The sequence below is a fragment of the Mytilus trossulus genome, chromosome 14, assembly GCF_036588685.1.
Source record: "Mytilus trossulus isolate FHL-02 chromosome 14, PNRI_Mtr1.1.1.hap1, whole genome shotgun sequence".
In the NCBI taxonomy this organism is placed as follows: Eukaryota; Metazoa; Mollusca; class Bivalvia; order Mytilida; family Mytilidae; genus Mytilus; species Mytilus trossulus.
The window spans coordinates 24,590,055-24,605,619 of record NC_086386.1 but is presented as its reverse complement, the minus strand read 5'-3'; the positions used below and the strand labels follow the sequence as shown (position 1 = coordinate 24,605,619).

Genomic DNA, 15,565 nt, shown 5'->3' with positions numbered 1-15,565 from the left:
AGTGCTTCAATGGCATGACACTTTGTATGTCCTTGTCACAGTACCCTAATAGAGGAATGAGATGTAATAACTCCAACATTCTATTATAATCAATCAATTCAAAATTGATATTAAATTCACATTGCTTTAGTGTTACTATTACTAAAGTGAATAACAATTTCAGAAGTTGTTGATAAAATTGAATTTGTTGAACAGTGTTAACTTTAAAGAATCCGAATTGAAGCAATTTTTCGATTAGCAGGTACGTGCTAGTGGCTTTTACTGGTCTGTTTATAGTGTGTTATTACTGGTACTTATCATTATTTGGCAGTCCGTTCGTAATAATAGCAACATATTTTTTTATTGCTGTTACCATCTAATATATCAACTGTTTAATGACTGAAATATATTTAAAAGTTGTCAATCTTTTATTGCATTTCGTTTTCTAATTCGTTTATATGGTGGATTTAATTCAGAGACAAAAACACCCTCAGGTGAGACATTACTGGTTCCTCGGAGATATGTGTCGTTAATATTTGTAGTTAAATTGATAGTACAAACATTATATATTTCAGTATTCTTTATGGGTTGCATATTGTGTCATACTTTCTATATCACGACTCTTCAATTTAACAGAACAGAGACTCAATTTAGGACAGTTAATAGTGTTCAGTTTATGGTATGTGTCGTTAATGCACGAGTATATTCCAAAATACTATTTTATTATCGTTTTTCAGGAGATGTAATGGAATAAAGGGTTATTATAAATAATAAATCATCTCATGAATATAAAACAAAATCAGAACTAAAAAGAACTGATGTTTTAGACGTTTCCTCAACTACAATGACACACAGTAGTTTGATCACACTATACATAACGTTACAGACACAACAGAATATAGAATATAGATTATAAGTTGTAATGCGTCCGTCAAAGCCCTTTTTGATCAATGCTAAAATCTAAACATTTGAAAGCAAAGAATGTAAAAACACATAGAAGCATAAAGAGCTATATGAACAAAAAGATATATAAAGAATATCAAAAAACCGGTTAGGTCAACTTTGTGTGACAAAATCTGCTGAATAACTTCTGTATTTATACATCCGCGATGAGTTTGAGAGAAATATATCTTTAAGTTATTTAGCATGATAATGGTAAGTTTGGCACATACAACATTGATCTCGGTAAAGTAATGTTCCTAGCATAAAATAATAATGCTCGTTCTGTAACGAGAATCTGTGCTATATTGCTGAATTCAATTTGTCAATTGTAAACTTCACATTTCTGAACAGTAACATACCCTAATTACCATCAAATAACAAGAAACGTTACATGCTTGTAAGATCATTAAAAAATTTCATAACAAAAAATTGATAACAATAAGTTAATGGAATAGTTAGCTTACAAAATTTTGAAGAGAACAATAACAAATTTTTCTAAATTGAAAACAAATATGGCACATTTTCGAACAATTTTAGCAGAACGAGTACAGAATTCAGGTCAACATGTCAATACCTTGTATGACCACCTCTTGCATTTATGACCAATTGACTCCTCCGTCGCATGGAATCAGTAAGACGTCGAACAAAAGTCTTTTTGTCTATTTCTGAAACGTCGTCCAAGTTCGTCCCAAAGATTTTCAATTTGCGATAAATCTGGAGACATTGCTGGCCAAGGCAACACACAAATATTGTTATTCTCCGAAAAAAAAAACTTCGAAATGTGTGCCATGTGACAACGGGCGTTGTCCTGCTAAAAAGAAGTGGTTAAAACGATGTCTTCGGAGATATGGGAGAACAACTGAGCAAAAATTTCGTCGCATATATCTTGTTGCATTTAGGTTACCAACGATGATTTTGAGCTCGGTGCATTCCTGGTTATTCCGCCCTATACCATAATTCCGGCACCATCGTTCATTGCGCCTCCAGTAGACCCTGAATCAGCCGTCGCTAAATTTCAAGTTGAATTTAGATTCATCGGTAAACGAACCTATCTTCATGTTTGCCTATTCCATGGAATCTGTACCCGAGTCCAATGAAGTTGAGCCATCATGTGGCGCTGTGTAAGGATAGGTCCCTTCAAAGGACGACAAGTTCTTAGGACAACTTGACGCAATCAGTTCCGAACTGTTAGAAACTATATTCTGTTGATATGTCTTCCATGGGTTTGTCGTGCAGTTTGTGACGCGTTTACATTCAATGAGACCTTTTGTTTACAATCGTGTTCGACACAATTAATAACCAAAAGGACTCGAGTTCATTTCTATACAGGTAAATTTAAAAAAAAAAAGGTTGTGTGTTTAAAATCAGAACAAGACGTCACGTCATTTCCGATATTTTCATAAATGAGTAAATTTGATGGATAAATCATTCAGGTTACTAGTTTTAATCATGAACATATTTTAAATTATCATATGTGATATTTTCAAATTAAAAACCAATGTAATGTTTCTTTTTTTGCCTAGTATATAACGTTTACATATCTTTTTTTATATTTTACGCTAGTGCATGTAACATCTTTGTACTTGTTTGGCTTTATAAATATTTTGATATGAGCGTCACTGATGAGTGTTATGTAGACGAAACGCGCGTTTGGCGTACTAAATTATAATCCAGGTACCTTTGATAACTATTTACAATTACGGACCTCATTTACAGGGTCGAGTTCCTTACGTAAAATTATTCAGAACAAATCAGTGCAAAAGGTTAACTCAGCATCACTTATAATTATATGAGATTTCATCGACCAGTATAATCGTCTGGGACCTTAACCGACTGTGGCACTTATTCTATATTGCGGAATCAATGCATGCATTTCTTGAGAAATTTAACGTGTCGATGCATCCTGTCTAGCTTCTTTTTTTAAGTCGAGCAGGTTTTGTTTGTCCTTTGATGTATATCCACCTTACTGATTTACGGGATTTGAACATATCTAAACGACTGTCGCGTAATTTTCTTAACCAGTTATAAGTGATGCATCTTTGATTGATTTAAAGTACTGCCATAATATGAATATGTACACTATAAAAGACATAATCGCTTCATCGATTATTTAAATTATTTCCTTTTTATTTCAACATCGATAATATATATCGATATTCGCTGGTATAGTTACCTCCATAGTTGTACCTTAGTCAAAACATTAAGAATTTCGTTTTGATTGTATTCCAGGAAAGAATGTAATACGTAAACATGTATACTGTTCAGAAATTCATTGATAAATAATATATTAAAGTAAAACGATTGTATCTATTATGACAGCTTCTAATCAACATTTTTATCGTAAAATTCAAATATTTCAGTTGTATTTACTTTGAGTTTTAATATTAAAAATAGATATGTAAACATACCAATTTCAATCAATATTATTGATATTTGTGTGAATCAAACTTCGCAAACCCTTCTTTCGAGATCATGAAAATATTCTTCCTTTCATATCTTCCACTTCTAAGAATTCATTATTGAAAGGTATAACTAGGTAAAATAAAAAGGAGTTTTATGACATATTTCTACGCAACAGCGTCTTAAATACTGGTGTTAAATTCTTACCTGTTAATTATCTATAAAACTATCTCGTGTGTAAAATATACGTGTAATAAATCTTTAAATGGTATGTATCTCTATGTTTTAACCTACTCACACGTTAAAAATGTGGTAGTTAACAAAACAATGACAGATATATATATGCTTATGGCCAAATTCCCTTAATTGTGTTTAATATTGATATATCACCTGTTTTCTTTGAATGACTTACACAACAAAAACATAGGTATAATGATGAACACCAACTCCCTTAAAAATTTATAAATCAAGGGATAATGGGAAAATGATACGTATGCATTTTTTTTATAAATATTTTCGTATGTATTTTAGATACACGTCAATATCATTCAAATACACGAATGAGTGTACAAAAACAACCTGGCAATACCACGCTGACAGTAACGGTGCGAAAGTGAGAAGAAGTGAAAAATAAAGGAAAAACAGCTCAAATGATAGAGGTTAAAGCATAGATAAATTCATTAATCCCATAGAAATCAATGGAGGATAGAGTATGACACGCTGTTTAAAAACATCTCTTCAAAAGTCTTCCTATTGTTCTATCGACAGATTTGATAAAGAGTGAAAACATGTTTGAATAAATGTATTTCCTCTATGAAAAAAATATATCACAATAAAAGCTAATAACACCAACTTAAATCTAACCTAATCGTCGCATTGCTGAATTTCCTAATTAGCATTTTATATCAATATTGTTATCTAAATTTTCAATAAAAAAAAATCTTAAATTGTTTATATGTCTTCAGTTATGACTCGCTAATTGCTAGATCATCAAAGGACTGATTTGTTTTACATTTACTCTTATATAATTCCAAAATAAAACAAATTGTTATATAAGTTAACATACCAATATTTGATCCACAGGTTCAAACTTCTGTGAAGTAAACTAATAATTCACCTTTCAAGCTATGTAATTTACCTTTATTTGATTTCTAAGAACTCGATACAAAAAGTATTATAGGTAAGATATATTATAGGTTTATCTCATGTTTCTAAGTAACTTCAGGTTTTTTAAAAATATTAAATCCTTTCCTGTTAAATAAATATATTTGAGTATACTTTAATTGACATACACGTGTTAAAGTAAAGAAAGTAATCTTTGAAAGCGTACGTTGTACCCTGCTCAAGTCATGCGTAATTTGTATTAATTTGATAAAGAAAATTGAGAGAACATGCCAGGGAGCATTCTAAATTTTGCAGTCAAATAAAATTTTCAACAAAATCAGACAAAACCATGGAATAAATGATTAACAGCTATATCAAGACTGCAATTAAACAATCCCCTTTAATCTGACGATTAAATGTTCATCAAGCTGAAATGAGATTTTTTTCTAGGTTAAAATGTTACCTTAGTATTCATATATACAACAATTGTATCAGGTTTTAAGTAAATATATGTCAGTAAAATAATATTAGTGATCAACCGGCGAATTATTTATAAAAATTTTACAGGTAAAGACTTTTAACTCTGAAATATCAAACCATAATAGATTCAGCATCAAATCATATACCAGAGGGACATGAAAACTCATAGATCGAAAATAAACTGACAATTCCATGACTAGTAAAGGAAAAGACAAAAATACAAATAATAGTGCATTAACACATAGAAAACTAGGGACTAAGCAACACGAACTTCACCAAGAACTGGTAGTAATTTTCTTCGTCATTAACGACTAACATTAGATACTTCTTAATCTAAAAGTAATTTTTGTTGTGTACAATTGTGATACTTTACATTTTCTGAAGACTTGATACAGTTATTAACGATCAATTTCATTAGAAATAATGATTTTGTTTTATCCAAGTTCTGTTCTATTTACGTTTTTTGGTTTATGACGAATACTCAATGATATCGAAATATACAATTGTTTTCATACGTTTTTTATTGGTTTTTTTACAAAATAGAAATAAAACAGAGTGTTTATGAATTAACATATTAATTTCGATAAAATCGTCGAGATAAATCATTAAAAGCTCTAGTGGTGTTTTCCAGACATGATAAAGGAGGAATGCCATAAATAAGAAAAATAGAAAATACTTCTACATTATGTATTATGATTTTTAGAAATGCAAAAGGGGCATACATTATATTTAGATCTAGAGGAAACATCTAAAGTATAAGCATTTAATCTTACAGTCCTGGGAAATCATAACAGAAAACAAATGGAAAAAAAACCCAGAAAGATTAAATATATTTGAGATGGAAAACCAAAGAAAAATAATAGAAACCTGACGATGGGTCTGTATAAAAAAAGGAAGAAAAAATTGACTTCAAAAGTTATATTGCAAATTGGATCGGATGTTTTCTGCAAAGTGTGCTTTACAAAACAAAAACAGTTCGAAGATGTTGTACTTTCATAACTAATTTAAACTGAGCGTCACTGATAAGTCTAATATAGACGAAACGCGAGTATAACATATTGAATTATAAGCCTGTGACTTTTGATAATTATTTGACGTAAACCGATGAAGAGAAATGATAAGGTTGTCTTTTCGACCTTGCGAGCTAGTTAAAGTTCAGTATACCAAAAAAATATTTCCAGGAATTTGGACAGTTTATATTCATGCGGTTACATTGTTGTTTAAATATTAGGTTTCATTTTGTATTGACTATTCGACATGCAATGTGATCATTAGATGTAAACCATTGGCATAAAACTAACTGCAACTTGTCAACATCATACCTGCTATTTTACAAGTAAGCACCATGAAGACGACAATACAATTTATCTTTGCCTTTCTAACTATGGGTGTTTGTATTTCAGGAGACTGTAATGCTGGTCATGGTAGGTGTAATTTTATTATGTTTCATTAATAAATTGATATTTGAGACAAATCTTAAATCCTAAGGTGAGCCAAACAAATGCCGTATGTAAACCTAATGTAATGAGAGGCTGATAGCAGAAATAATATCATTAGTGTTTGTTTAACAAACGAAGACAAATATATATAAAGATGTTTTTTAATGTGCTTCTATCCGTTCTGAAGATTAAGTATACAATTGAATCTGCTTTTCAGTGAACTCTGTTCAGCGTGAATATTAATCATCATATTATTTATTGAGTATCTAATGATTTTCTAGGAATTCAAAATCATATTTCAAAGGTTAATTTGAATTGTGCTATAAAATCTGCAAATATAATGCTGGCATGCTGCAAACAGACAGTTATGACATGCCTGATTTGTTATGAACTTCCTGTGGTGTTGTAACAGTATGCAGTTTACAGTGACGTTGAACCATCAATATTAGATTGAATTATAACATTATTTCTTAATTGAATTTAAGAACTTTGAACTGCCTTTCTGCGTAAGCCATTTTTCTTTGAGACAATATTGTTCTTTTGCTTAAGCCTATATTTTTTATGTGTTGTTTGTTTGATTGTTTATTTGTTTATTTTTTTTTTGTCTGTTTTTGTGAGTTTGTTTGTTTGGGATAGGTTTTGTTTGACTTTTTCCTAGGGTTGTATTCTTTCGTTCTTATAAATCGTTTTTATCGAAAGAAGTCTTCTTGGACATTTGTTGTAAATTACCTTATTGCTAGTCTTTGCTGAATATATTCACAGCTTAATGAGGCGCTTCTGTGCTGATTATGTTAAATATATTTACAAATAGATAAGATATATCGATCGGTATCGTGTTTAGATCTTATAACGTATTTTGTTGATGTTTATTTTCAGATTAGGTTGCATTCGCTAAGTCGTAAATTCCGATTGACATTTACATGCAGCGAATCGAGTAGGGCATTATATTGGAAATATAAACTTTAGTTTATCAGTCATCAATCAGTATCTGAGTGCAATGAACTCACTTTTTAACTTGATTCTTGATTGTGTTTTATAGGAAAAACAACATGTATCACAGAAGATCTACTTCAGATGTTCATAAGAGTTAACAGACAAAGTGACATAAAACCAGGTATGTTTTGTTTATTTGAAATCCTACATCAAGTCTTAAAAGTAAAGGAATTACACAGAAGTTGTAAAACCGATCAAATAATCTTAGAAATGATTTCTTTATTTATTATGTTCTTAGTGTTAAGCGTTATAAATACATATTAGTTTGTACTTTGAGAAGTATTTTACATTAATACGTTTCCTTCGGTTTTGGTTTGTGACCCGGATTTGTTTGTTTTTTTATGAGTTTTGAACATTGGTATACTACTGTTGCCTTTATTTACAGAAACTGACAACGGTTATTGTTCTCACATAGAAGTGATAATCTTGCACTGTAGTAACTAAAAGTTTCATAGGATATTATTGTAAAGTTGCTTTTTTGTTTGAGTTTTTTTCTGATGTGTGTTGTAGTTTGTATGTTTGTAGTATTAATATAAATAAGACGGTATTTAAAAAAACTATTTTCACAATTTTTACACTGCACTTTCATAAAAATAGCATTTAGATATTGAATCTATTCGTTGAAATTGTATATGTAAAACAAAATATTATCAAGAATTAAAGTGGTCTTGATATATATAAAAGTTTTTCCTAATTAAAAGTTAAATGTTTTCGTTTCAGGACGAAAGGAGAGAACTGCTTTCCTGGCCTTCTTGAAAAATAATCCAGTTTTGTCTAACAATGTGATAAAGTTTGATGATGTAGAAACAAATATTGGACACCATTACAATCCAACCACTGGAGTTTTCACAGCACCTAAAAATGGTCTTTATATATTGTCTTCTATGATTATGGCATATGGAGGTACCACATTTCATTATGAATGGCGAAAGAATGATGCTGTCTTTTCTAACGGATATACTAACAAAACCAGCAGTGGTTCTCAATCTCAGACATTCATCGTAGAACTGAAGAAAGGGGATCGCATTTACATAAAGCACAGAATTTCAAGTGGTGAAAAACTACACGGCGGACGTAATTCTTATTTCAGTGGCTACCTTTTACAATAAAGGAATAAAAACATGTTCATATTTTGACTTGATTTATATAACATGCGTTGATACTTGTATTTTTTTTTATCAATATCTAAACTTTATTCTCGATGATTGTGAAAGATACGAGCGACCCTTTTTAAAAATATTTTCCCAAAAAATACTGTTTAGTCATGAACATTTCAGTACTACTGATCAATTTTAATCGTTGTATAAAAATGAAATGCATCTTAATAACTTTTAAGTCAGAAGAGTGTTTTTCTGCTCATGACTCATTACAGGACTTTTCTAATCATTAAAAACACTAACTTTCAGATGAAGCGCATAAAAGGACAAGTAAACTCAACATATATAACAAGCTTTATATTTTGTACACCAGTGTATACATGTAATTACATAAGTCAAATTGGTTTAAAACAAATTATACCGATTAAGTCACGTCTGGAGAGCAAGATGAAAAGGTAAAAGGGGCACAAGTTAGTTCTAGACAAAAATGTGTTGAGTTGAGGTAAAAGAACAATCTCTATTTCCTGTGGGAGAGAAAAATAATAGGCCAGTGATAAACTCTAAATGATATCATGTGGAATTAGGAAAATCGACAATATAAAATAAAAAAAATCTTTTGAATGTTTTCTTGTTGTCGAAGTTTCAAACAAAAAGTTAACCGAAAAATATAAAATGACAGAAAGATAGAAATATAGTGAACGTAAAGAATAACTATATGATGGAAACAAAGTTGAGGAATGCATAACATGTCCGAGTTATTTCGTAGTCCATTTCTTTTAGACAATGCATATTAATTCTTAAAAGTCCCACCTCCACTTTCTCAATTATAATTTTACAATGTGTTGTAATATTTTGCGTACAAATTATATCAATTTTATAAAAAAAACTTTTGCTCGTGCTCAAAATATTGTTATTTTTATGTTAAGGCGGTTTTGAAATTTTTTGACAGCTTCCAAAATGCCTATTTTTGACCTCTTTCAGCTGGACAAAATTTACAACTTGACATCAAAACTAATGACCCGATTTCTTTTACAGTGAAATATTATCCCCCTATTTCCTATTTGAGGCATGAAAAAGAAAGAAATTCATTTGGAAGGGGATTGAAAAAAACGGAAAACAAAAATCAGACGATTACAACGAAAAGCAAACAATAACTGTGTTCCCGGAGCAAAAGGCATCTAAAACGAAATTTGATATATCTCCTTGGCCTTAAAGCATTTCGGTAGAATTTTTTAGACAATGTTTGAATTATCTTAAATTATAGTATGTGTATGTCCTAAATATTGACTACGGTAGACAACTTTTACCATGTTTACCCGTACCAGTACAAATACATATTAACTCAAATATAGATATAACGGAATATCTTAAGCTTCTAGACAAAGAATAGTTCTGATTTACCTCTTTACAATAACTCCAAAGATGTGTCAACTCTTCTTGCTCAAAGATTAAGGATATCACTTAAAATATCAATGAAAACCAAACCAGTTATGCCGAATTAAAACTTTATTATGTTTAATCTGAAACAAATTCAAGATGTTATAGACTTTTCAGACTCTAACAATATTGGGGTCGTAATATGTTTTGTAGATTTTACAAAAGCGTCAAAATTATTGGAATTGTTTTTTTATGTTTGAAACGTTGATTTTTTTTTTCTTTCTGTAAACTGATAATATATAAACTGTATTAACAGTATGTTTACTCAGATACAAACATTTGCTATCATCGATGAGAAGATTTCAGAAACTTATAAGGTAAAACACAGAATGGCTTTAGTAAAACCAAATGTAATAGTTAAGAGGTTGATAGGGCGAATAGTGTAATAAGTGTTTGCTTAATGTCTAGTTGCAACATATCCTCTCAATTTATGGCGATGCTTTTAAAAGGGTGTGTAGAAATTACTAAATTTAAAAGTTATGTTGTGGTTTAAATTGGCTCTGTTGATTTGGGAATATTAATTTGTAATATTATTCAAAATGATGTAAATTCCAATCATTTTCTGGAATTAATACTATATAAAATTGAGAAAGGAAATGATGAATATGTCAAAGCGACAACCACCCGACCATAGAGCAGATAACAGCCGAAGGCAACCAATGTGTCTTCAATGTAGCGAGAATTCCCGCACCCGTAGGTGTCCTTCAGCTGGCCCCTAAAAATATGCATAATATAACAATGATAATGGACGTCATATAGAACTCCAAATTATACACAAGAAACTAAAATATAAAATCATACAAGACTAACAAAGGCCAGAGGCTCCTGACTTGGGACAGGCGCAAAATTGCGGCGGGGTTAAACATGTTTATGAGATCTCAACCCTCTCCCTATACCTCTAGCCAATGTAGAAAAGTAAAAGAATAACAATACGCACATTAAAATTCAGTTCAAGAAAAATCCGAGTCCGATGTCAAAAGATGTAACAAAAGAAAATAAATAAAATGACAATAATACATAAATAACAACAGACTTCTAGCAGTTAACTGAAATGCCAGCTCCAGACCTCAATTAAACTGATTGAAAGATTATGTCTTCATCATATGAATATCCGGCACAATCCCTCCCATTAGGGGTTTAGTATCATACTATCATAAAATATATATTCGAAGAACATAACCCGTGTCATGCCAACAACTGTTTTTTAGAAAAAAATGTGTTTAGTTCCGATGCAAAGACCCTATCAGTGAATCAATATTAAAGCCAAAATATGTAATCTTTAATGACTTGACAACAGTATCGTAACTATATCCCCTTCTAATAAGTCTATTTAAAGGTTTTGTTAGTTTCTGAGGAGAATACTGACATGTTTGTGCTTTATAAAGAATATTTCCATAAAAAATTGGATGTGAAATACCTGAACGTATAAGATGTCTGCATGTTGAGTTATATTTACGAATTATTTCCTTATACCGATGATAAAATTTAGTAGTATGTTCATTACTGCTGTTACATTGTTAAAATATAAGGTTTCATTTTGTATTGACTTTAAGACATGCAATGTTATCACTAGATGTATAACATTGGCATAAAAGCTGTCAAGATCATTCGTGTTATCCAACAATAGTGAGCACTATGAAGATGATATTACAGTTTATCTTTGCCTTTCTAACTATGGGTGTTTCAGAAGACTGTAATGCTAGTCATGGTAGGTGTGATTAATTATGTGTATTGGTGTATCAATTTAGAGATGAAAAAAATCTTATACCCTAAGGTAAGCCTCAAAAAGTGTATATTAAACCAACGTCCAGTGGGAAATACATGTCATGAAAATTGACGAAACTCTTAAAATTGTTTCTCCTCGTTTTCAATTGTAAGTACAATTGTACATTATACCTATTTTTGCGATTTATTCTGTTTAGCGCGCATGTCATTACCAAATAAAACTTTAGGGTATCAAACGATTGTCAGGAATTTAAAAGAACACAGTTTAAATGTTTTATATGTATAAACGAAATTAAAAAAAGAAGCAAATATGCTGTCGGCTTGTAGATAGTTATACAAGTAGCATGCATACGTTGTTGATGACTTTATGTGTTAGAAGTAAAAGTATGAAAACTACTCTGAGTTAAAAAAAAAAAAAAAAAAAAACGCATGTTTTTTTATTATAGTTACGAACTGAATTATTCTATCTTTCAGCATAAGCCATTATTCTTTTATACGATGTTGTATTTTTGTTGAGCTTGTATTTACTCATTTGTATCTGTTTATTTAACTTATTTTGTTTGTTTGTTTGTTTGTTTGTTTGTTTGTTTATTTGCATTCTTTTAGACATCTTAAATATCTTTCAATCAAGTCATCTTGTAAATGTGTTGCTAATGACATTTTTAAATATGTTTAAATCTTTTCAAAGTTTTGGTTTCTTCACATATTGTTGATATAGAAAATTACATTAAATAAATCGATTGGTACCGTATAGTTTGGTTGCATCCGTAGAGAACATTTTTATAAATTTCATAGAACTCCATGCAGCGAATAGTGTTTGATCATATCTGTAACGAATCAAATAACAGTAACTGTGAAAGGTTAACCTACTTTTGCACTTGTTCGTATTGTGTATTGTAGGAAAGACATCATGTATTACAGAAGATCTACTTCAGATGTTCTTGAAAGTAAACAGGCAAAGTTACATAAAACAAGATATGCTTCTTTTTTTTTATCTAAATGTATTCTTATACAATTAAAAAAGAAAAGAAGTAAATTAGAAGATTTTATTGATAACTTTGAGAATGATGTTAAAGTAAGTATAGTAGAAGACGCACCCTTTCTCACTTCTGAAGAAGGTTTTGGTTTTTATTTTATTTGTATCTCTGTAATGGTTTTATGAGAACTGTGCATTTGTATAATGCATGTACTTCTACATGTACTCAAGACAAAAGAGATATTAACAATGATTCATAATTAAGACCTCCTCTATAGCCAATTCAGGGAGCACCTGAGATCACCCCTAGTTTTTGGTGGGGTTCGTGTTGTTTATTCTTTAGTTTTCTATGTTATGTCATGTGTAATATTGTTTGTCTGTTTGTCCTTTTCATTTTTAGCCATGGCGTTGTCATTTTATTTTAGATTTATGTGTTAAACTGTCCGTCTGGTATCTTTCGTCCGTCTTTTACGACTGCGTCGGCTTGGTCAACATTTTGTGTTTTTTCCCTGGAATTTCATGTAGCTTTCACAGAATCTTCATTATTATCTAGAGACAGAATCTAGATTGATATTTTAAAGAAGAATAATTTCTTATTTTTTTCACATTTTACTATGTAAATGGACATATATTTTTCGCAGTTAAACTATTAGGTTTACTGTCTAAAGTAAATTCATGTATTTTCTTATTTAAATCAATGACTAATTCAAACCTTCGTCACAATTTTATGTAAATTTGACGGAAGCTTTTATATTACTCAAATACCGTATCCAGACCAAAAACTAAAAAAAAACATTTTGGATTGTAATTTACTGATAAATGAACATATTTGTTTAGGGGCCAGCTTAAAGACGCCTCCGGGTGTGGGAATTTCTCGCTACATTAAAGACCTGTTGATGACCTTCTTCTATTGTTTTTATTCTCTGGTTGGGTGGTTGTCTCTTTGACACATTCCCCATTTCCTTTCTCAATTTTATATATTAGAAGATGTTGTGATATGAGTTACCATGAGTCATCTCTCCACAAGAGACCAAATGACACGGAAATAAACAACTATAGGTCATCGTACGGATGTCAACAATAAGCAAAGCCAATACTACATAGTCAGCTATGAAAGGTCCCTGAAATGTCGAATTAAAACTATAAAAAAAGAAAACTAGCGGTGAAAAAAAAGAACGAAAACAAATATGTAACACATTAACAAACAACAACCACTGAATTACAGGCTCATGACTCCTGGCTCTGTTTCTTTGTTTACACGTTGTTGCTAGTAAAATGGAATATTATCCGACTGTGATACAAGTGCAAGGTTTAGCTAGCTATAAAACCAGGTTTGATTCATCATTTTCAACTTCATAAAATGCCTGTCCGAAATATGAAAGTTGTTATTCATTCGTCTGATATGTTTAAGCTATTGATTCTGCCACTTGATAAGGGACATTCCGCTTTAAATTTTCCTCGGAGTTTGTCAGATTTACAGATTTATGTGTCTCGCCTGCGATCATTGCTGTCAAGAAAATACACAATTCAATGTTTGCCTACTATTTAGCTCATCTTCACTGAAAGGAAATGTGAGCTATAGCCATCACTTAATTGGTATCAGCTTGGGATCTGTTGTTGTCCGTCGGCTGTCGGTTGTAGCATGTTGGAAAGATCTTTTCTTTTAAAACTACTGAACCAATTCCAACTAGACTTAAGCTGAATGATTCTAAGGGTATTAAGATTACAGGCTGTGTTTTGTTTACTGTTTGATAAATAAAACATGAACAGCATGGTTAAATATAGAACAAAGGGGTAAATGCAAACCCTGAACATGATTAGATTATGTTTTATCAGCCTTGAAATTTTTAGATTGATCTGACAAGACATTTTTGAGTTGCTGTCACTTAATTGGTAACTTTTATTTGTTATTCTCATCGGATTTTGTCTAATGCTTAGTCCGTTTCTGTATGTGTTACATTTTAATGTTGTGTCGCTGTTCTCCTCTTATATTTAATGCGTTTCCCTCAGTTTTAGTTTGTTATGCCGATTTTGGTTTTTTGTCCTTAGATTTACGAGGTTTGAACAGCGGTATACTACTGTTGCCTTTCTTTAGAAAATTTGCACTTTTTTAATTATCATCATGAGTAGTATCCAAGAGAACGATAAACTGTAAGGAGCAAGAATGTTCAGCAAAGAAATATCTACAAATAAGTTAATATGACAAAAAATGTCCAGTGACCCAAACATTATTAGTTGCCCCTTAAAAGACTATCTTATACAAATTGTTTTCACAAATTGTTTATCATGCTTTCTTACTTCTCCTCTAAAAATTACTTAACCGAATTAAACCAAACTTAAGGTTTTGTTTTATTTTCTGTTGGCATTTTCTCAAACAATATGGCTGCCATAGCTAAACATAGAACAGAGGGTAAAATGCAGATATTGACTTGTATCTATAAAAAAAATCTCGAAAACTATAGTATTTATAGCAAATCGGACAAGAAATTGAGTTTTTATTAGATTGAGGTCTACCTGCTCCGACATTATCAGCCAAAATCGGATATCTCATACTTAGTTAATTGCAATGAATTGATGATTTTAATGAAATTTTGCAGTTTTCGGTTATTTTCTTAAATATTTCTAAGATAAAGATAAACTGTTTACAGCAAAAAAAAAGGTCTTCGAATATGTTTCATGACCAAAGTTGTCAATTGAGTTTGCTTCCTTAAAAAATCTTCTCTTTTGAATCATCTGAATCAAATCCACCCAATCTTGCACTACTACTAATTTGATTTTTGCAAATATGATTGGAATGATATCAAATGATTATGGTTTTGTTTTTATTCTAATTTTATAAATTATTGCACAATTACATTATCTGAGCTGATTTGTGATATGGTTCCCAATGTTTCTTTGAAGTTTAAGCAGATTTTTCTGCTGATGTTGTACTTCTCAATTTCACGCCCATTTAATAACGCTACTCGTGTGACAAATCATTTAATACCGCTATT

At 30.8% G+C, this 15,565-nt stretch overlaps 1 protein-coding gene across 1 annotated transcript; it reads left to right on the top strand.

Moving 5' to 3' along the window:
- Window positions 1-6,240: 6,240 nt before the first annotated feature.
- LOC134696842 (complement C1q-like protein 2) lies at window positions 6,241-8,460 on the top strand. The gene is made up of 3 exons (XM_063558795.1): window positions 6,241-6,329; window positions 7,384-7,458; window positions 8,058-8,460. The coding sequence occupies exons 1-3, from the start codon at window positions 6,251-6,253 to the stop codon at window positions 8,444-8,446; spliced, it is 543 nt and encodes a 180-aa protein (XP_063414865.1). The 5' UTR covers window positions 6,241-6,250; the 3' UTR covers window positions 8,447-8,460.
- The last annotated feature ends 7,105 nt before the right edge of the window (window positions 8,461-15,565 follow it).

Excerpts from the sequence above, each read along its gene's own strand:
- LOC134696842 (XM_063558795.1), top strand. The coding sequence starts at position 6,251 with ATGAAGACGACAATACAATTTATCTTTGCCTTTCTAACTATGGGTGTT. Across the intron at positions 6,330-7,383 it reads AGACTGTAATGCTGGTCATG|GAAAAACAACATGTATCACA; the intron begins GTAGGTGTAATT and ends TGTGTTTTATAG. Across the intron at positions 7,459-8,057 it reads ACAAAGTGACATAAAACCAG|GACGAAAGGAGAGAACTGCT; the intron begins GTATGTTTTGTT and ends TTTTCGTTTCAG.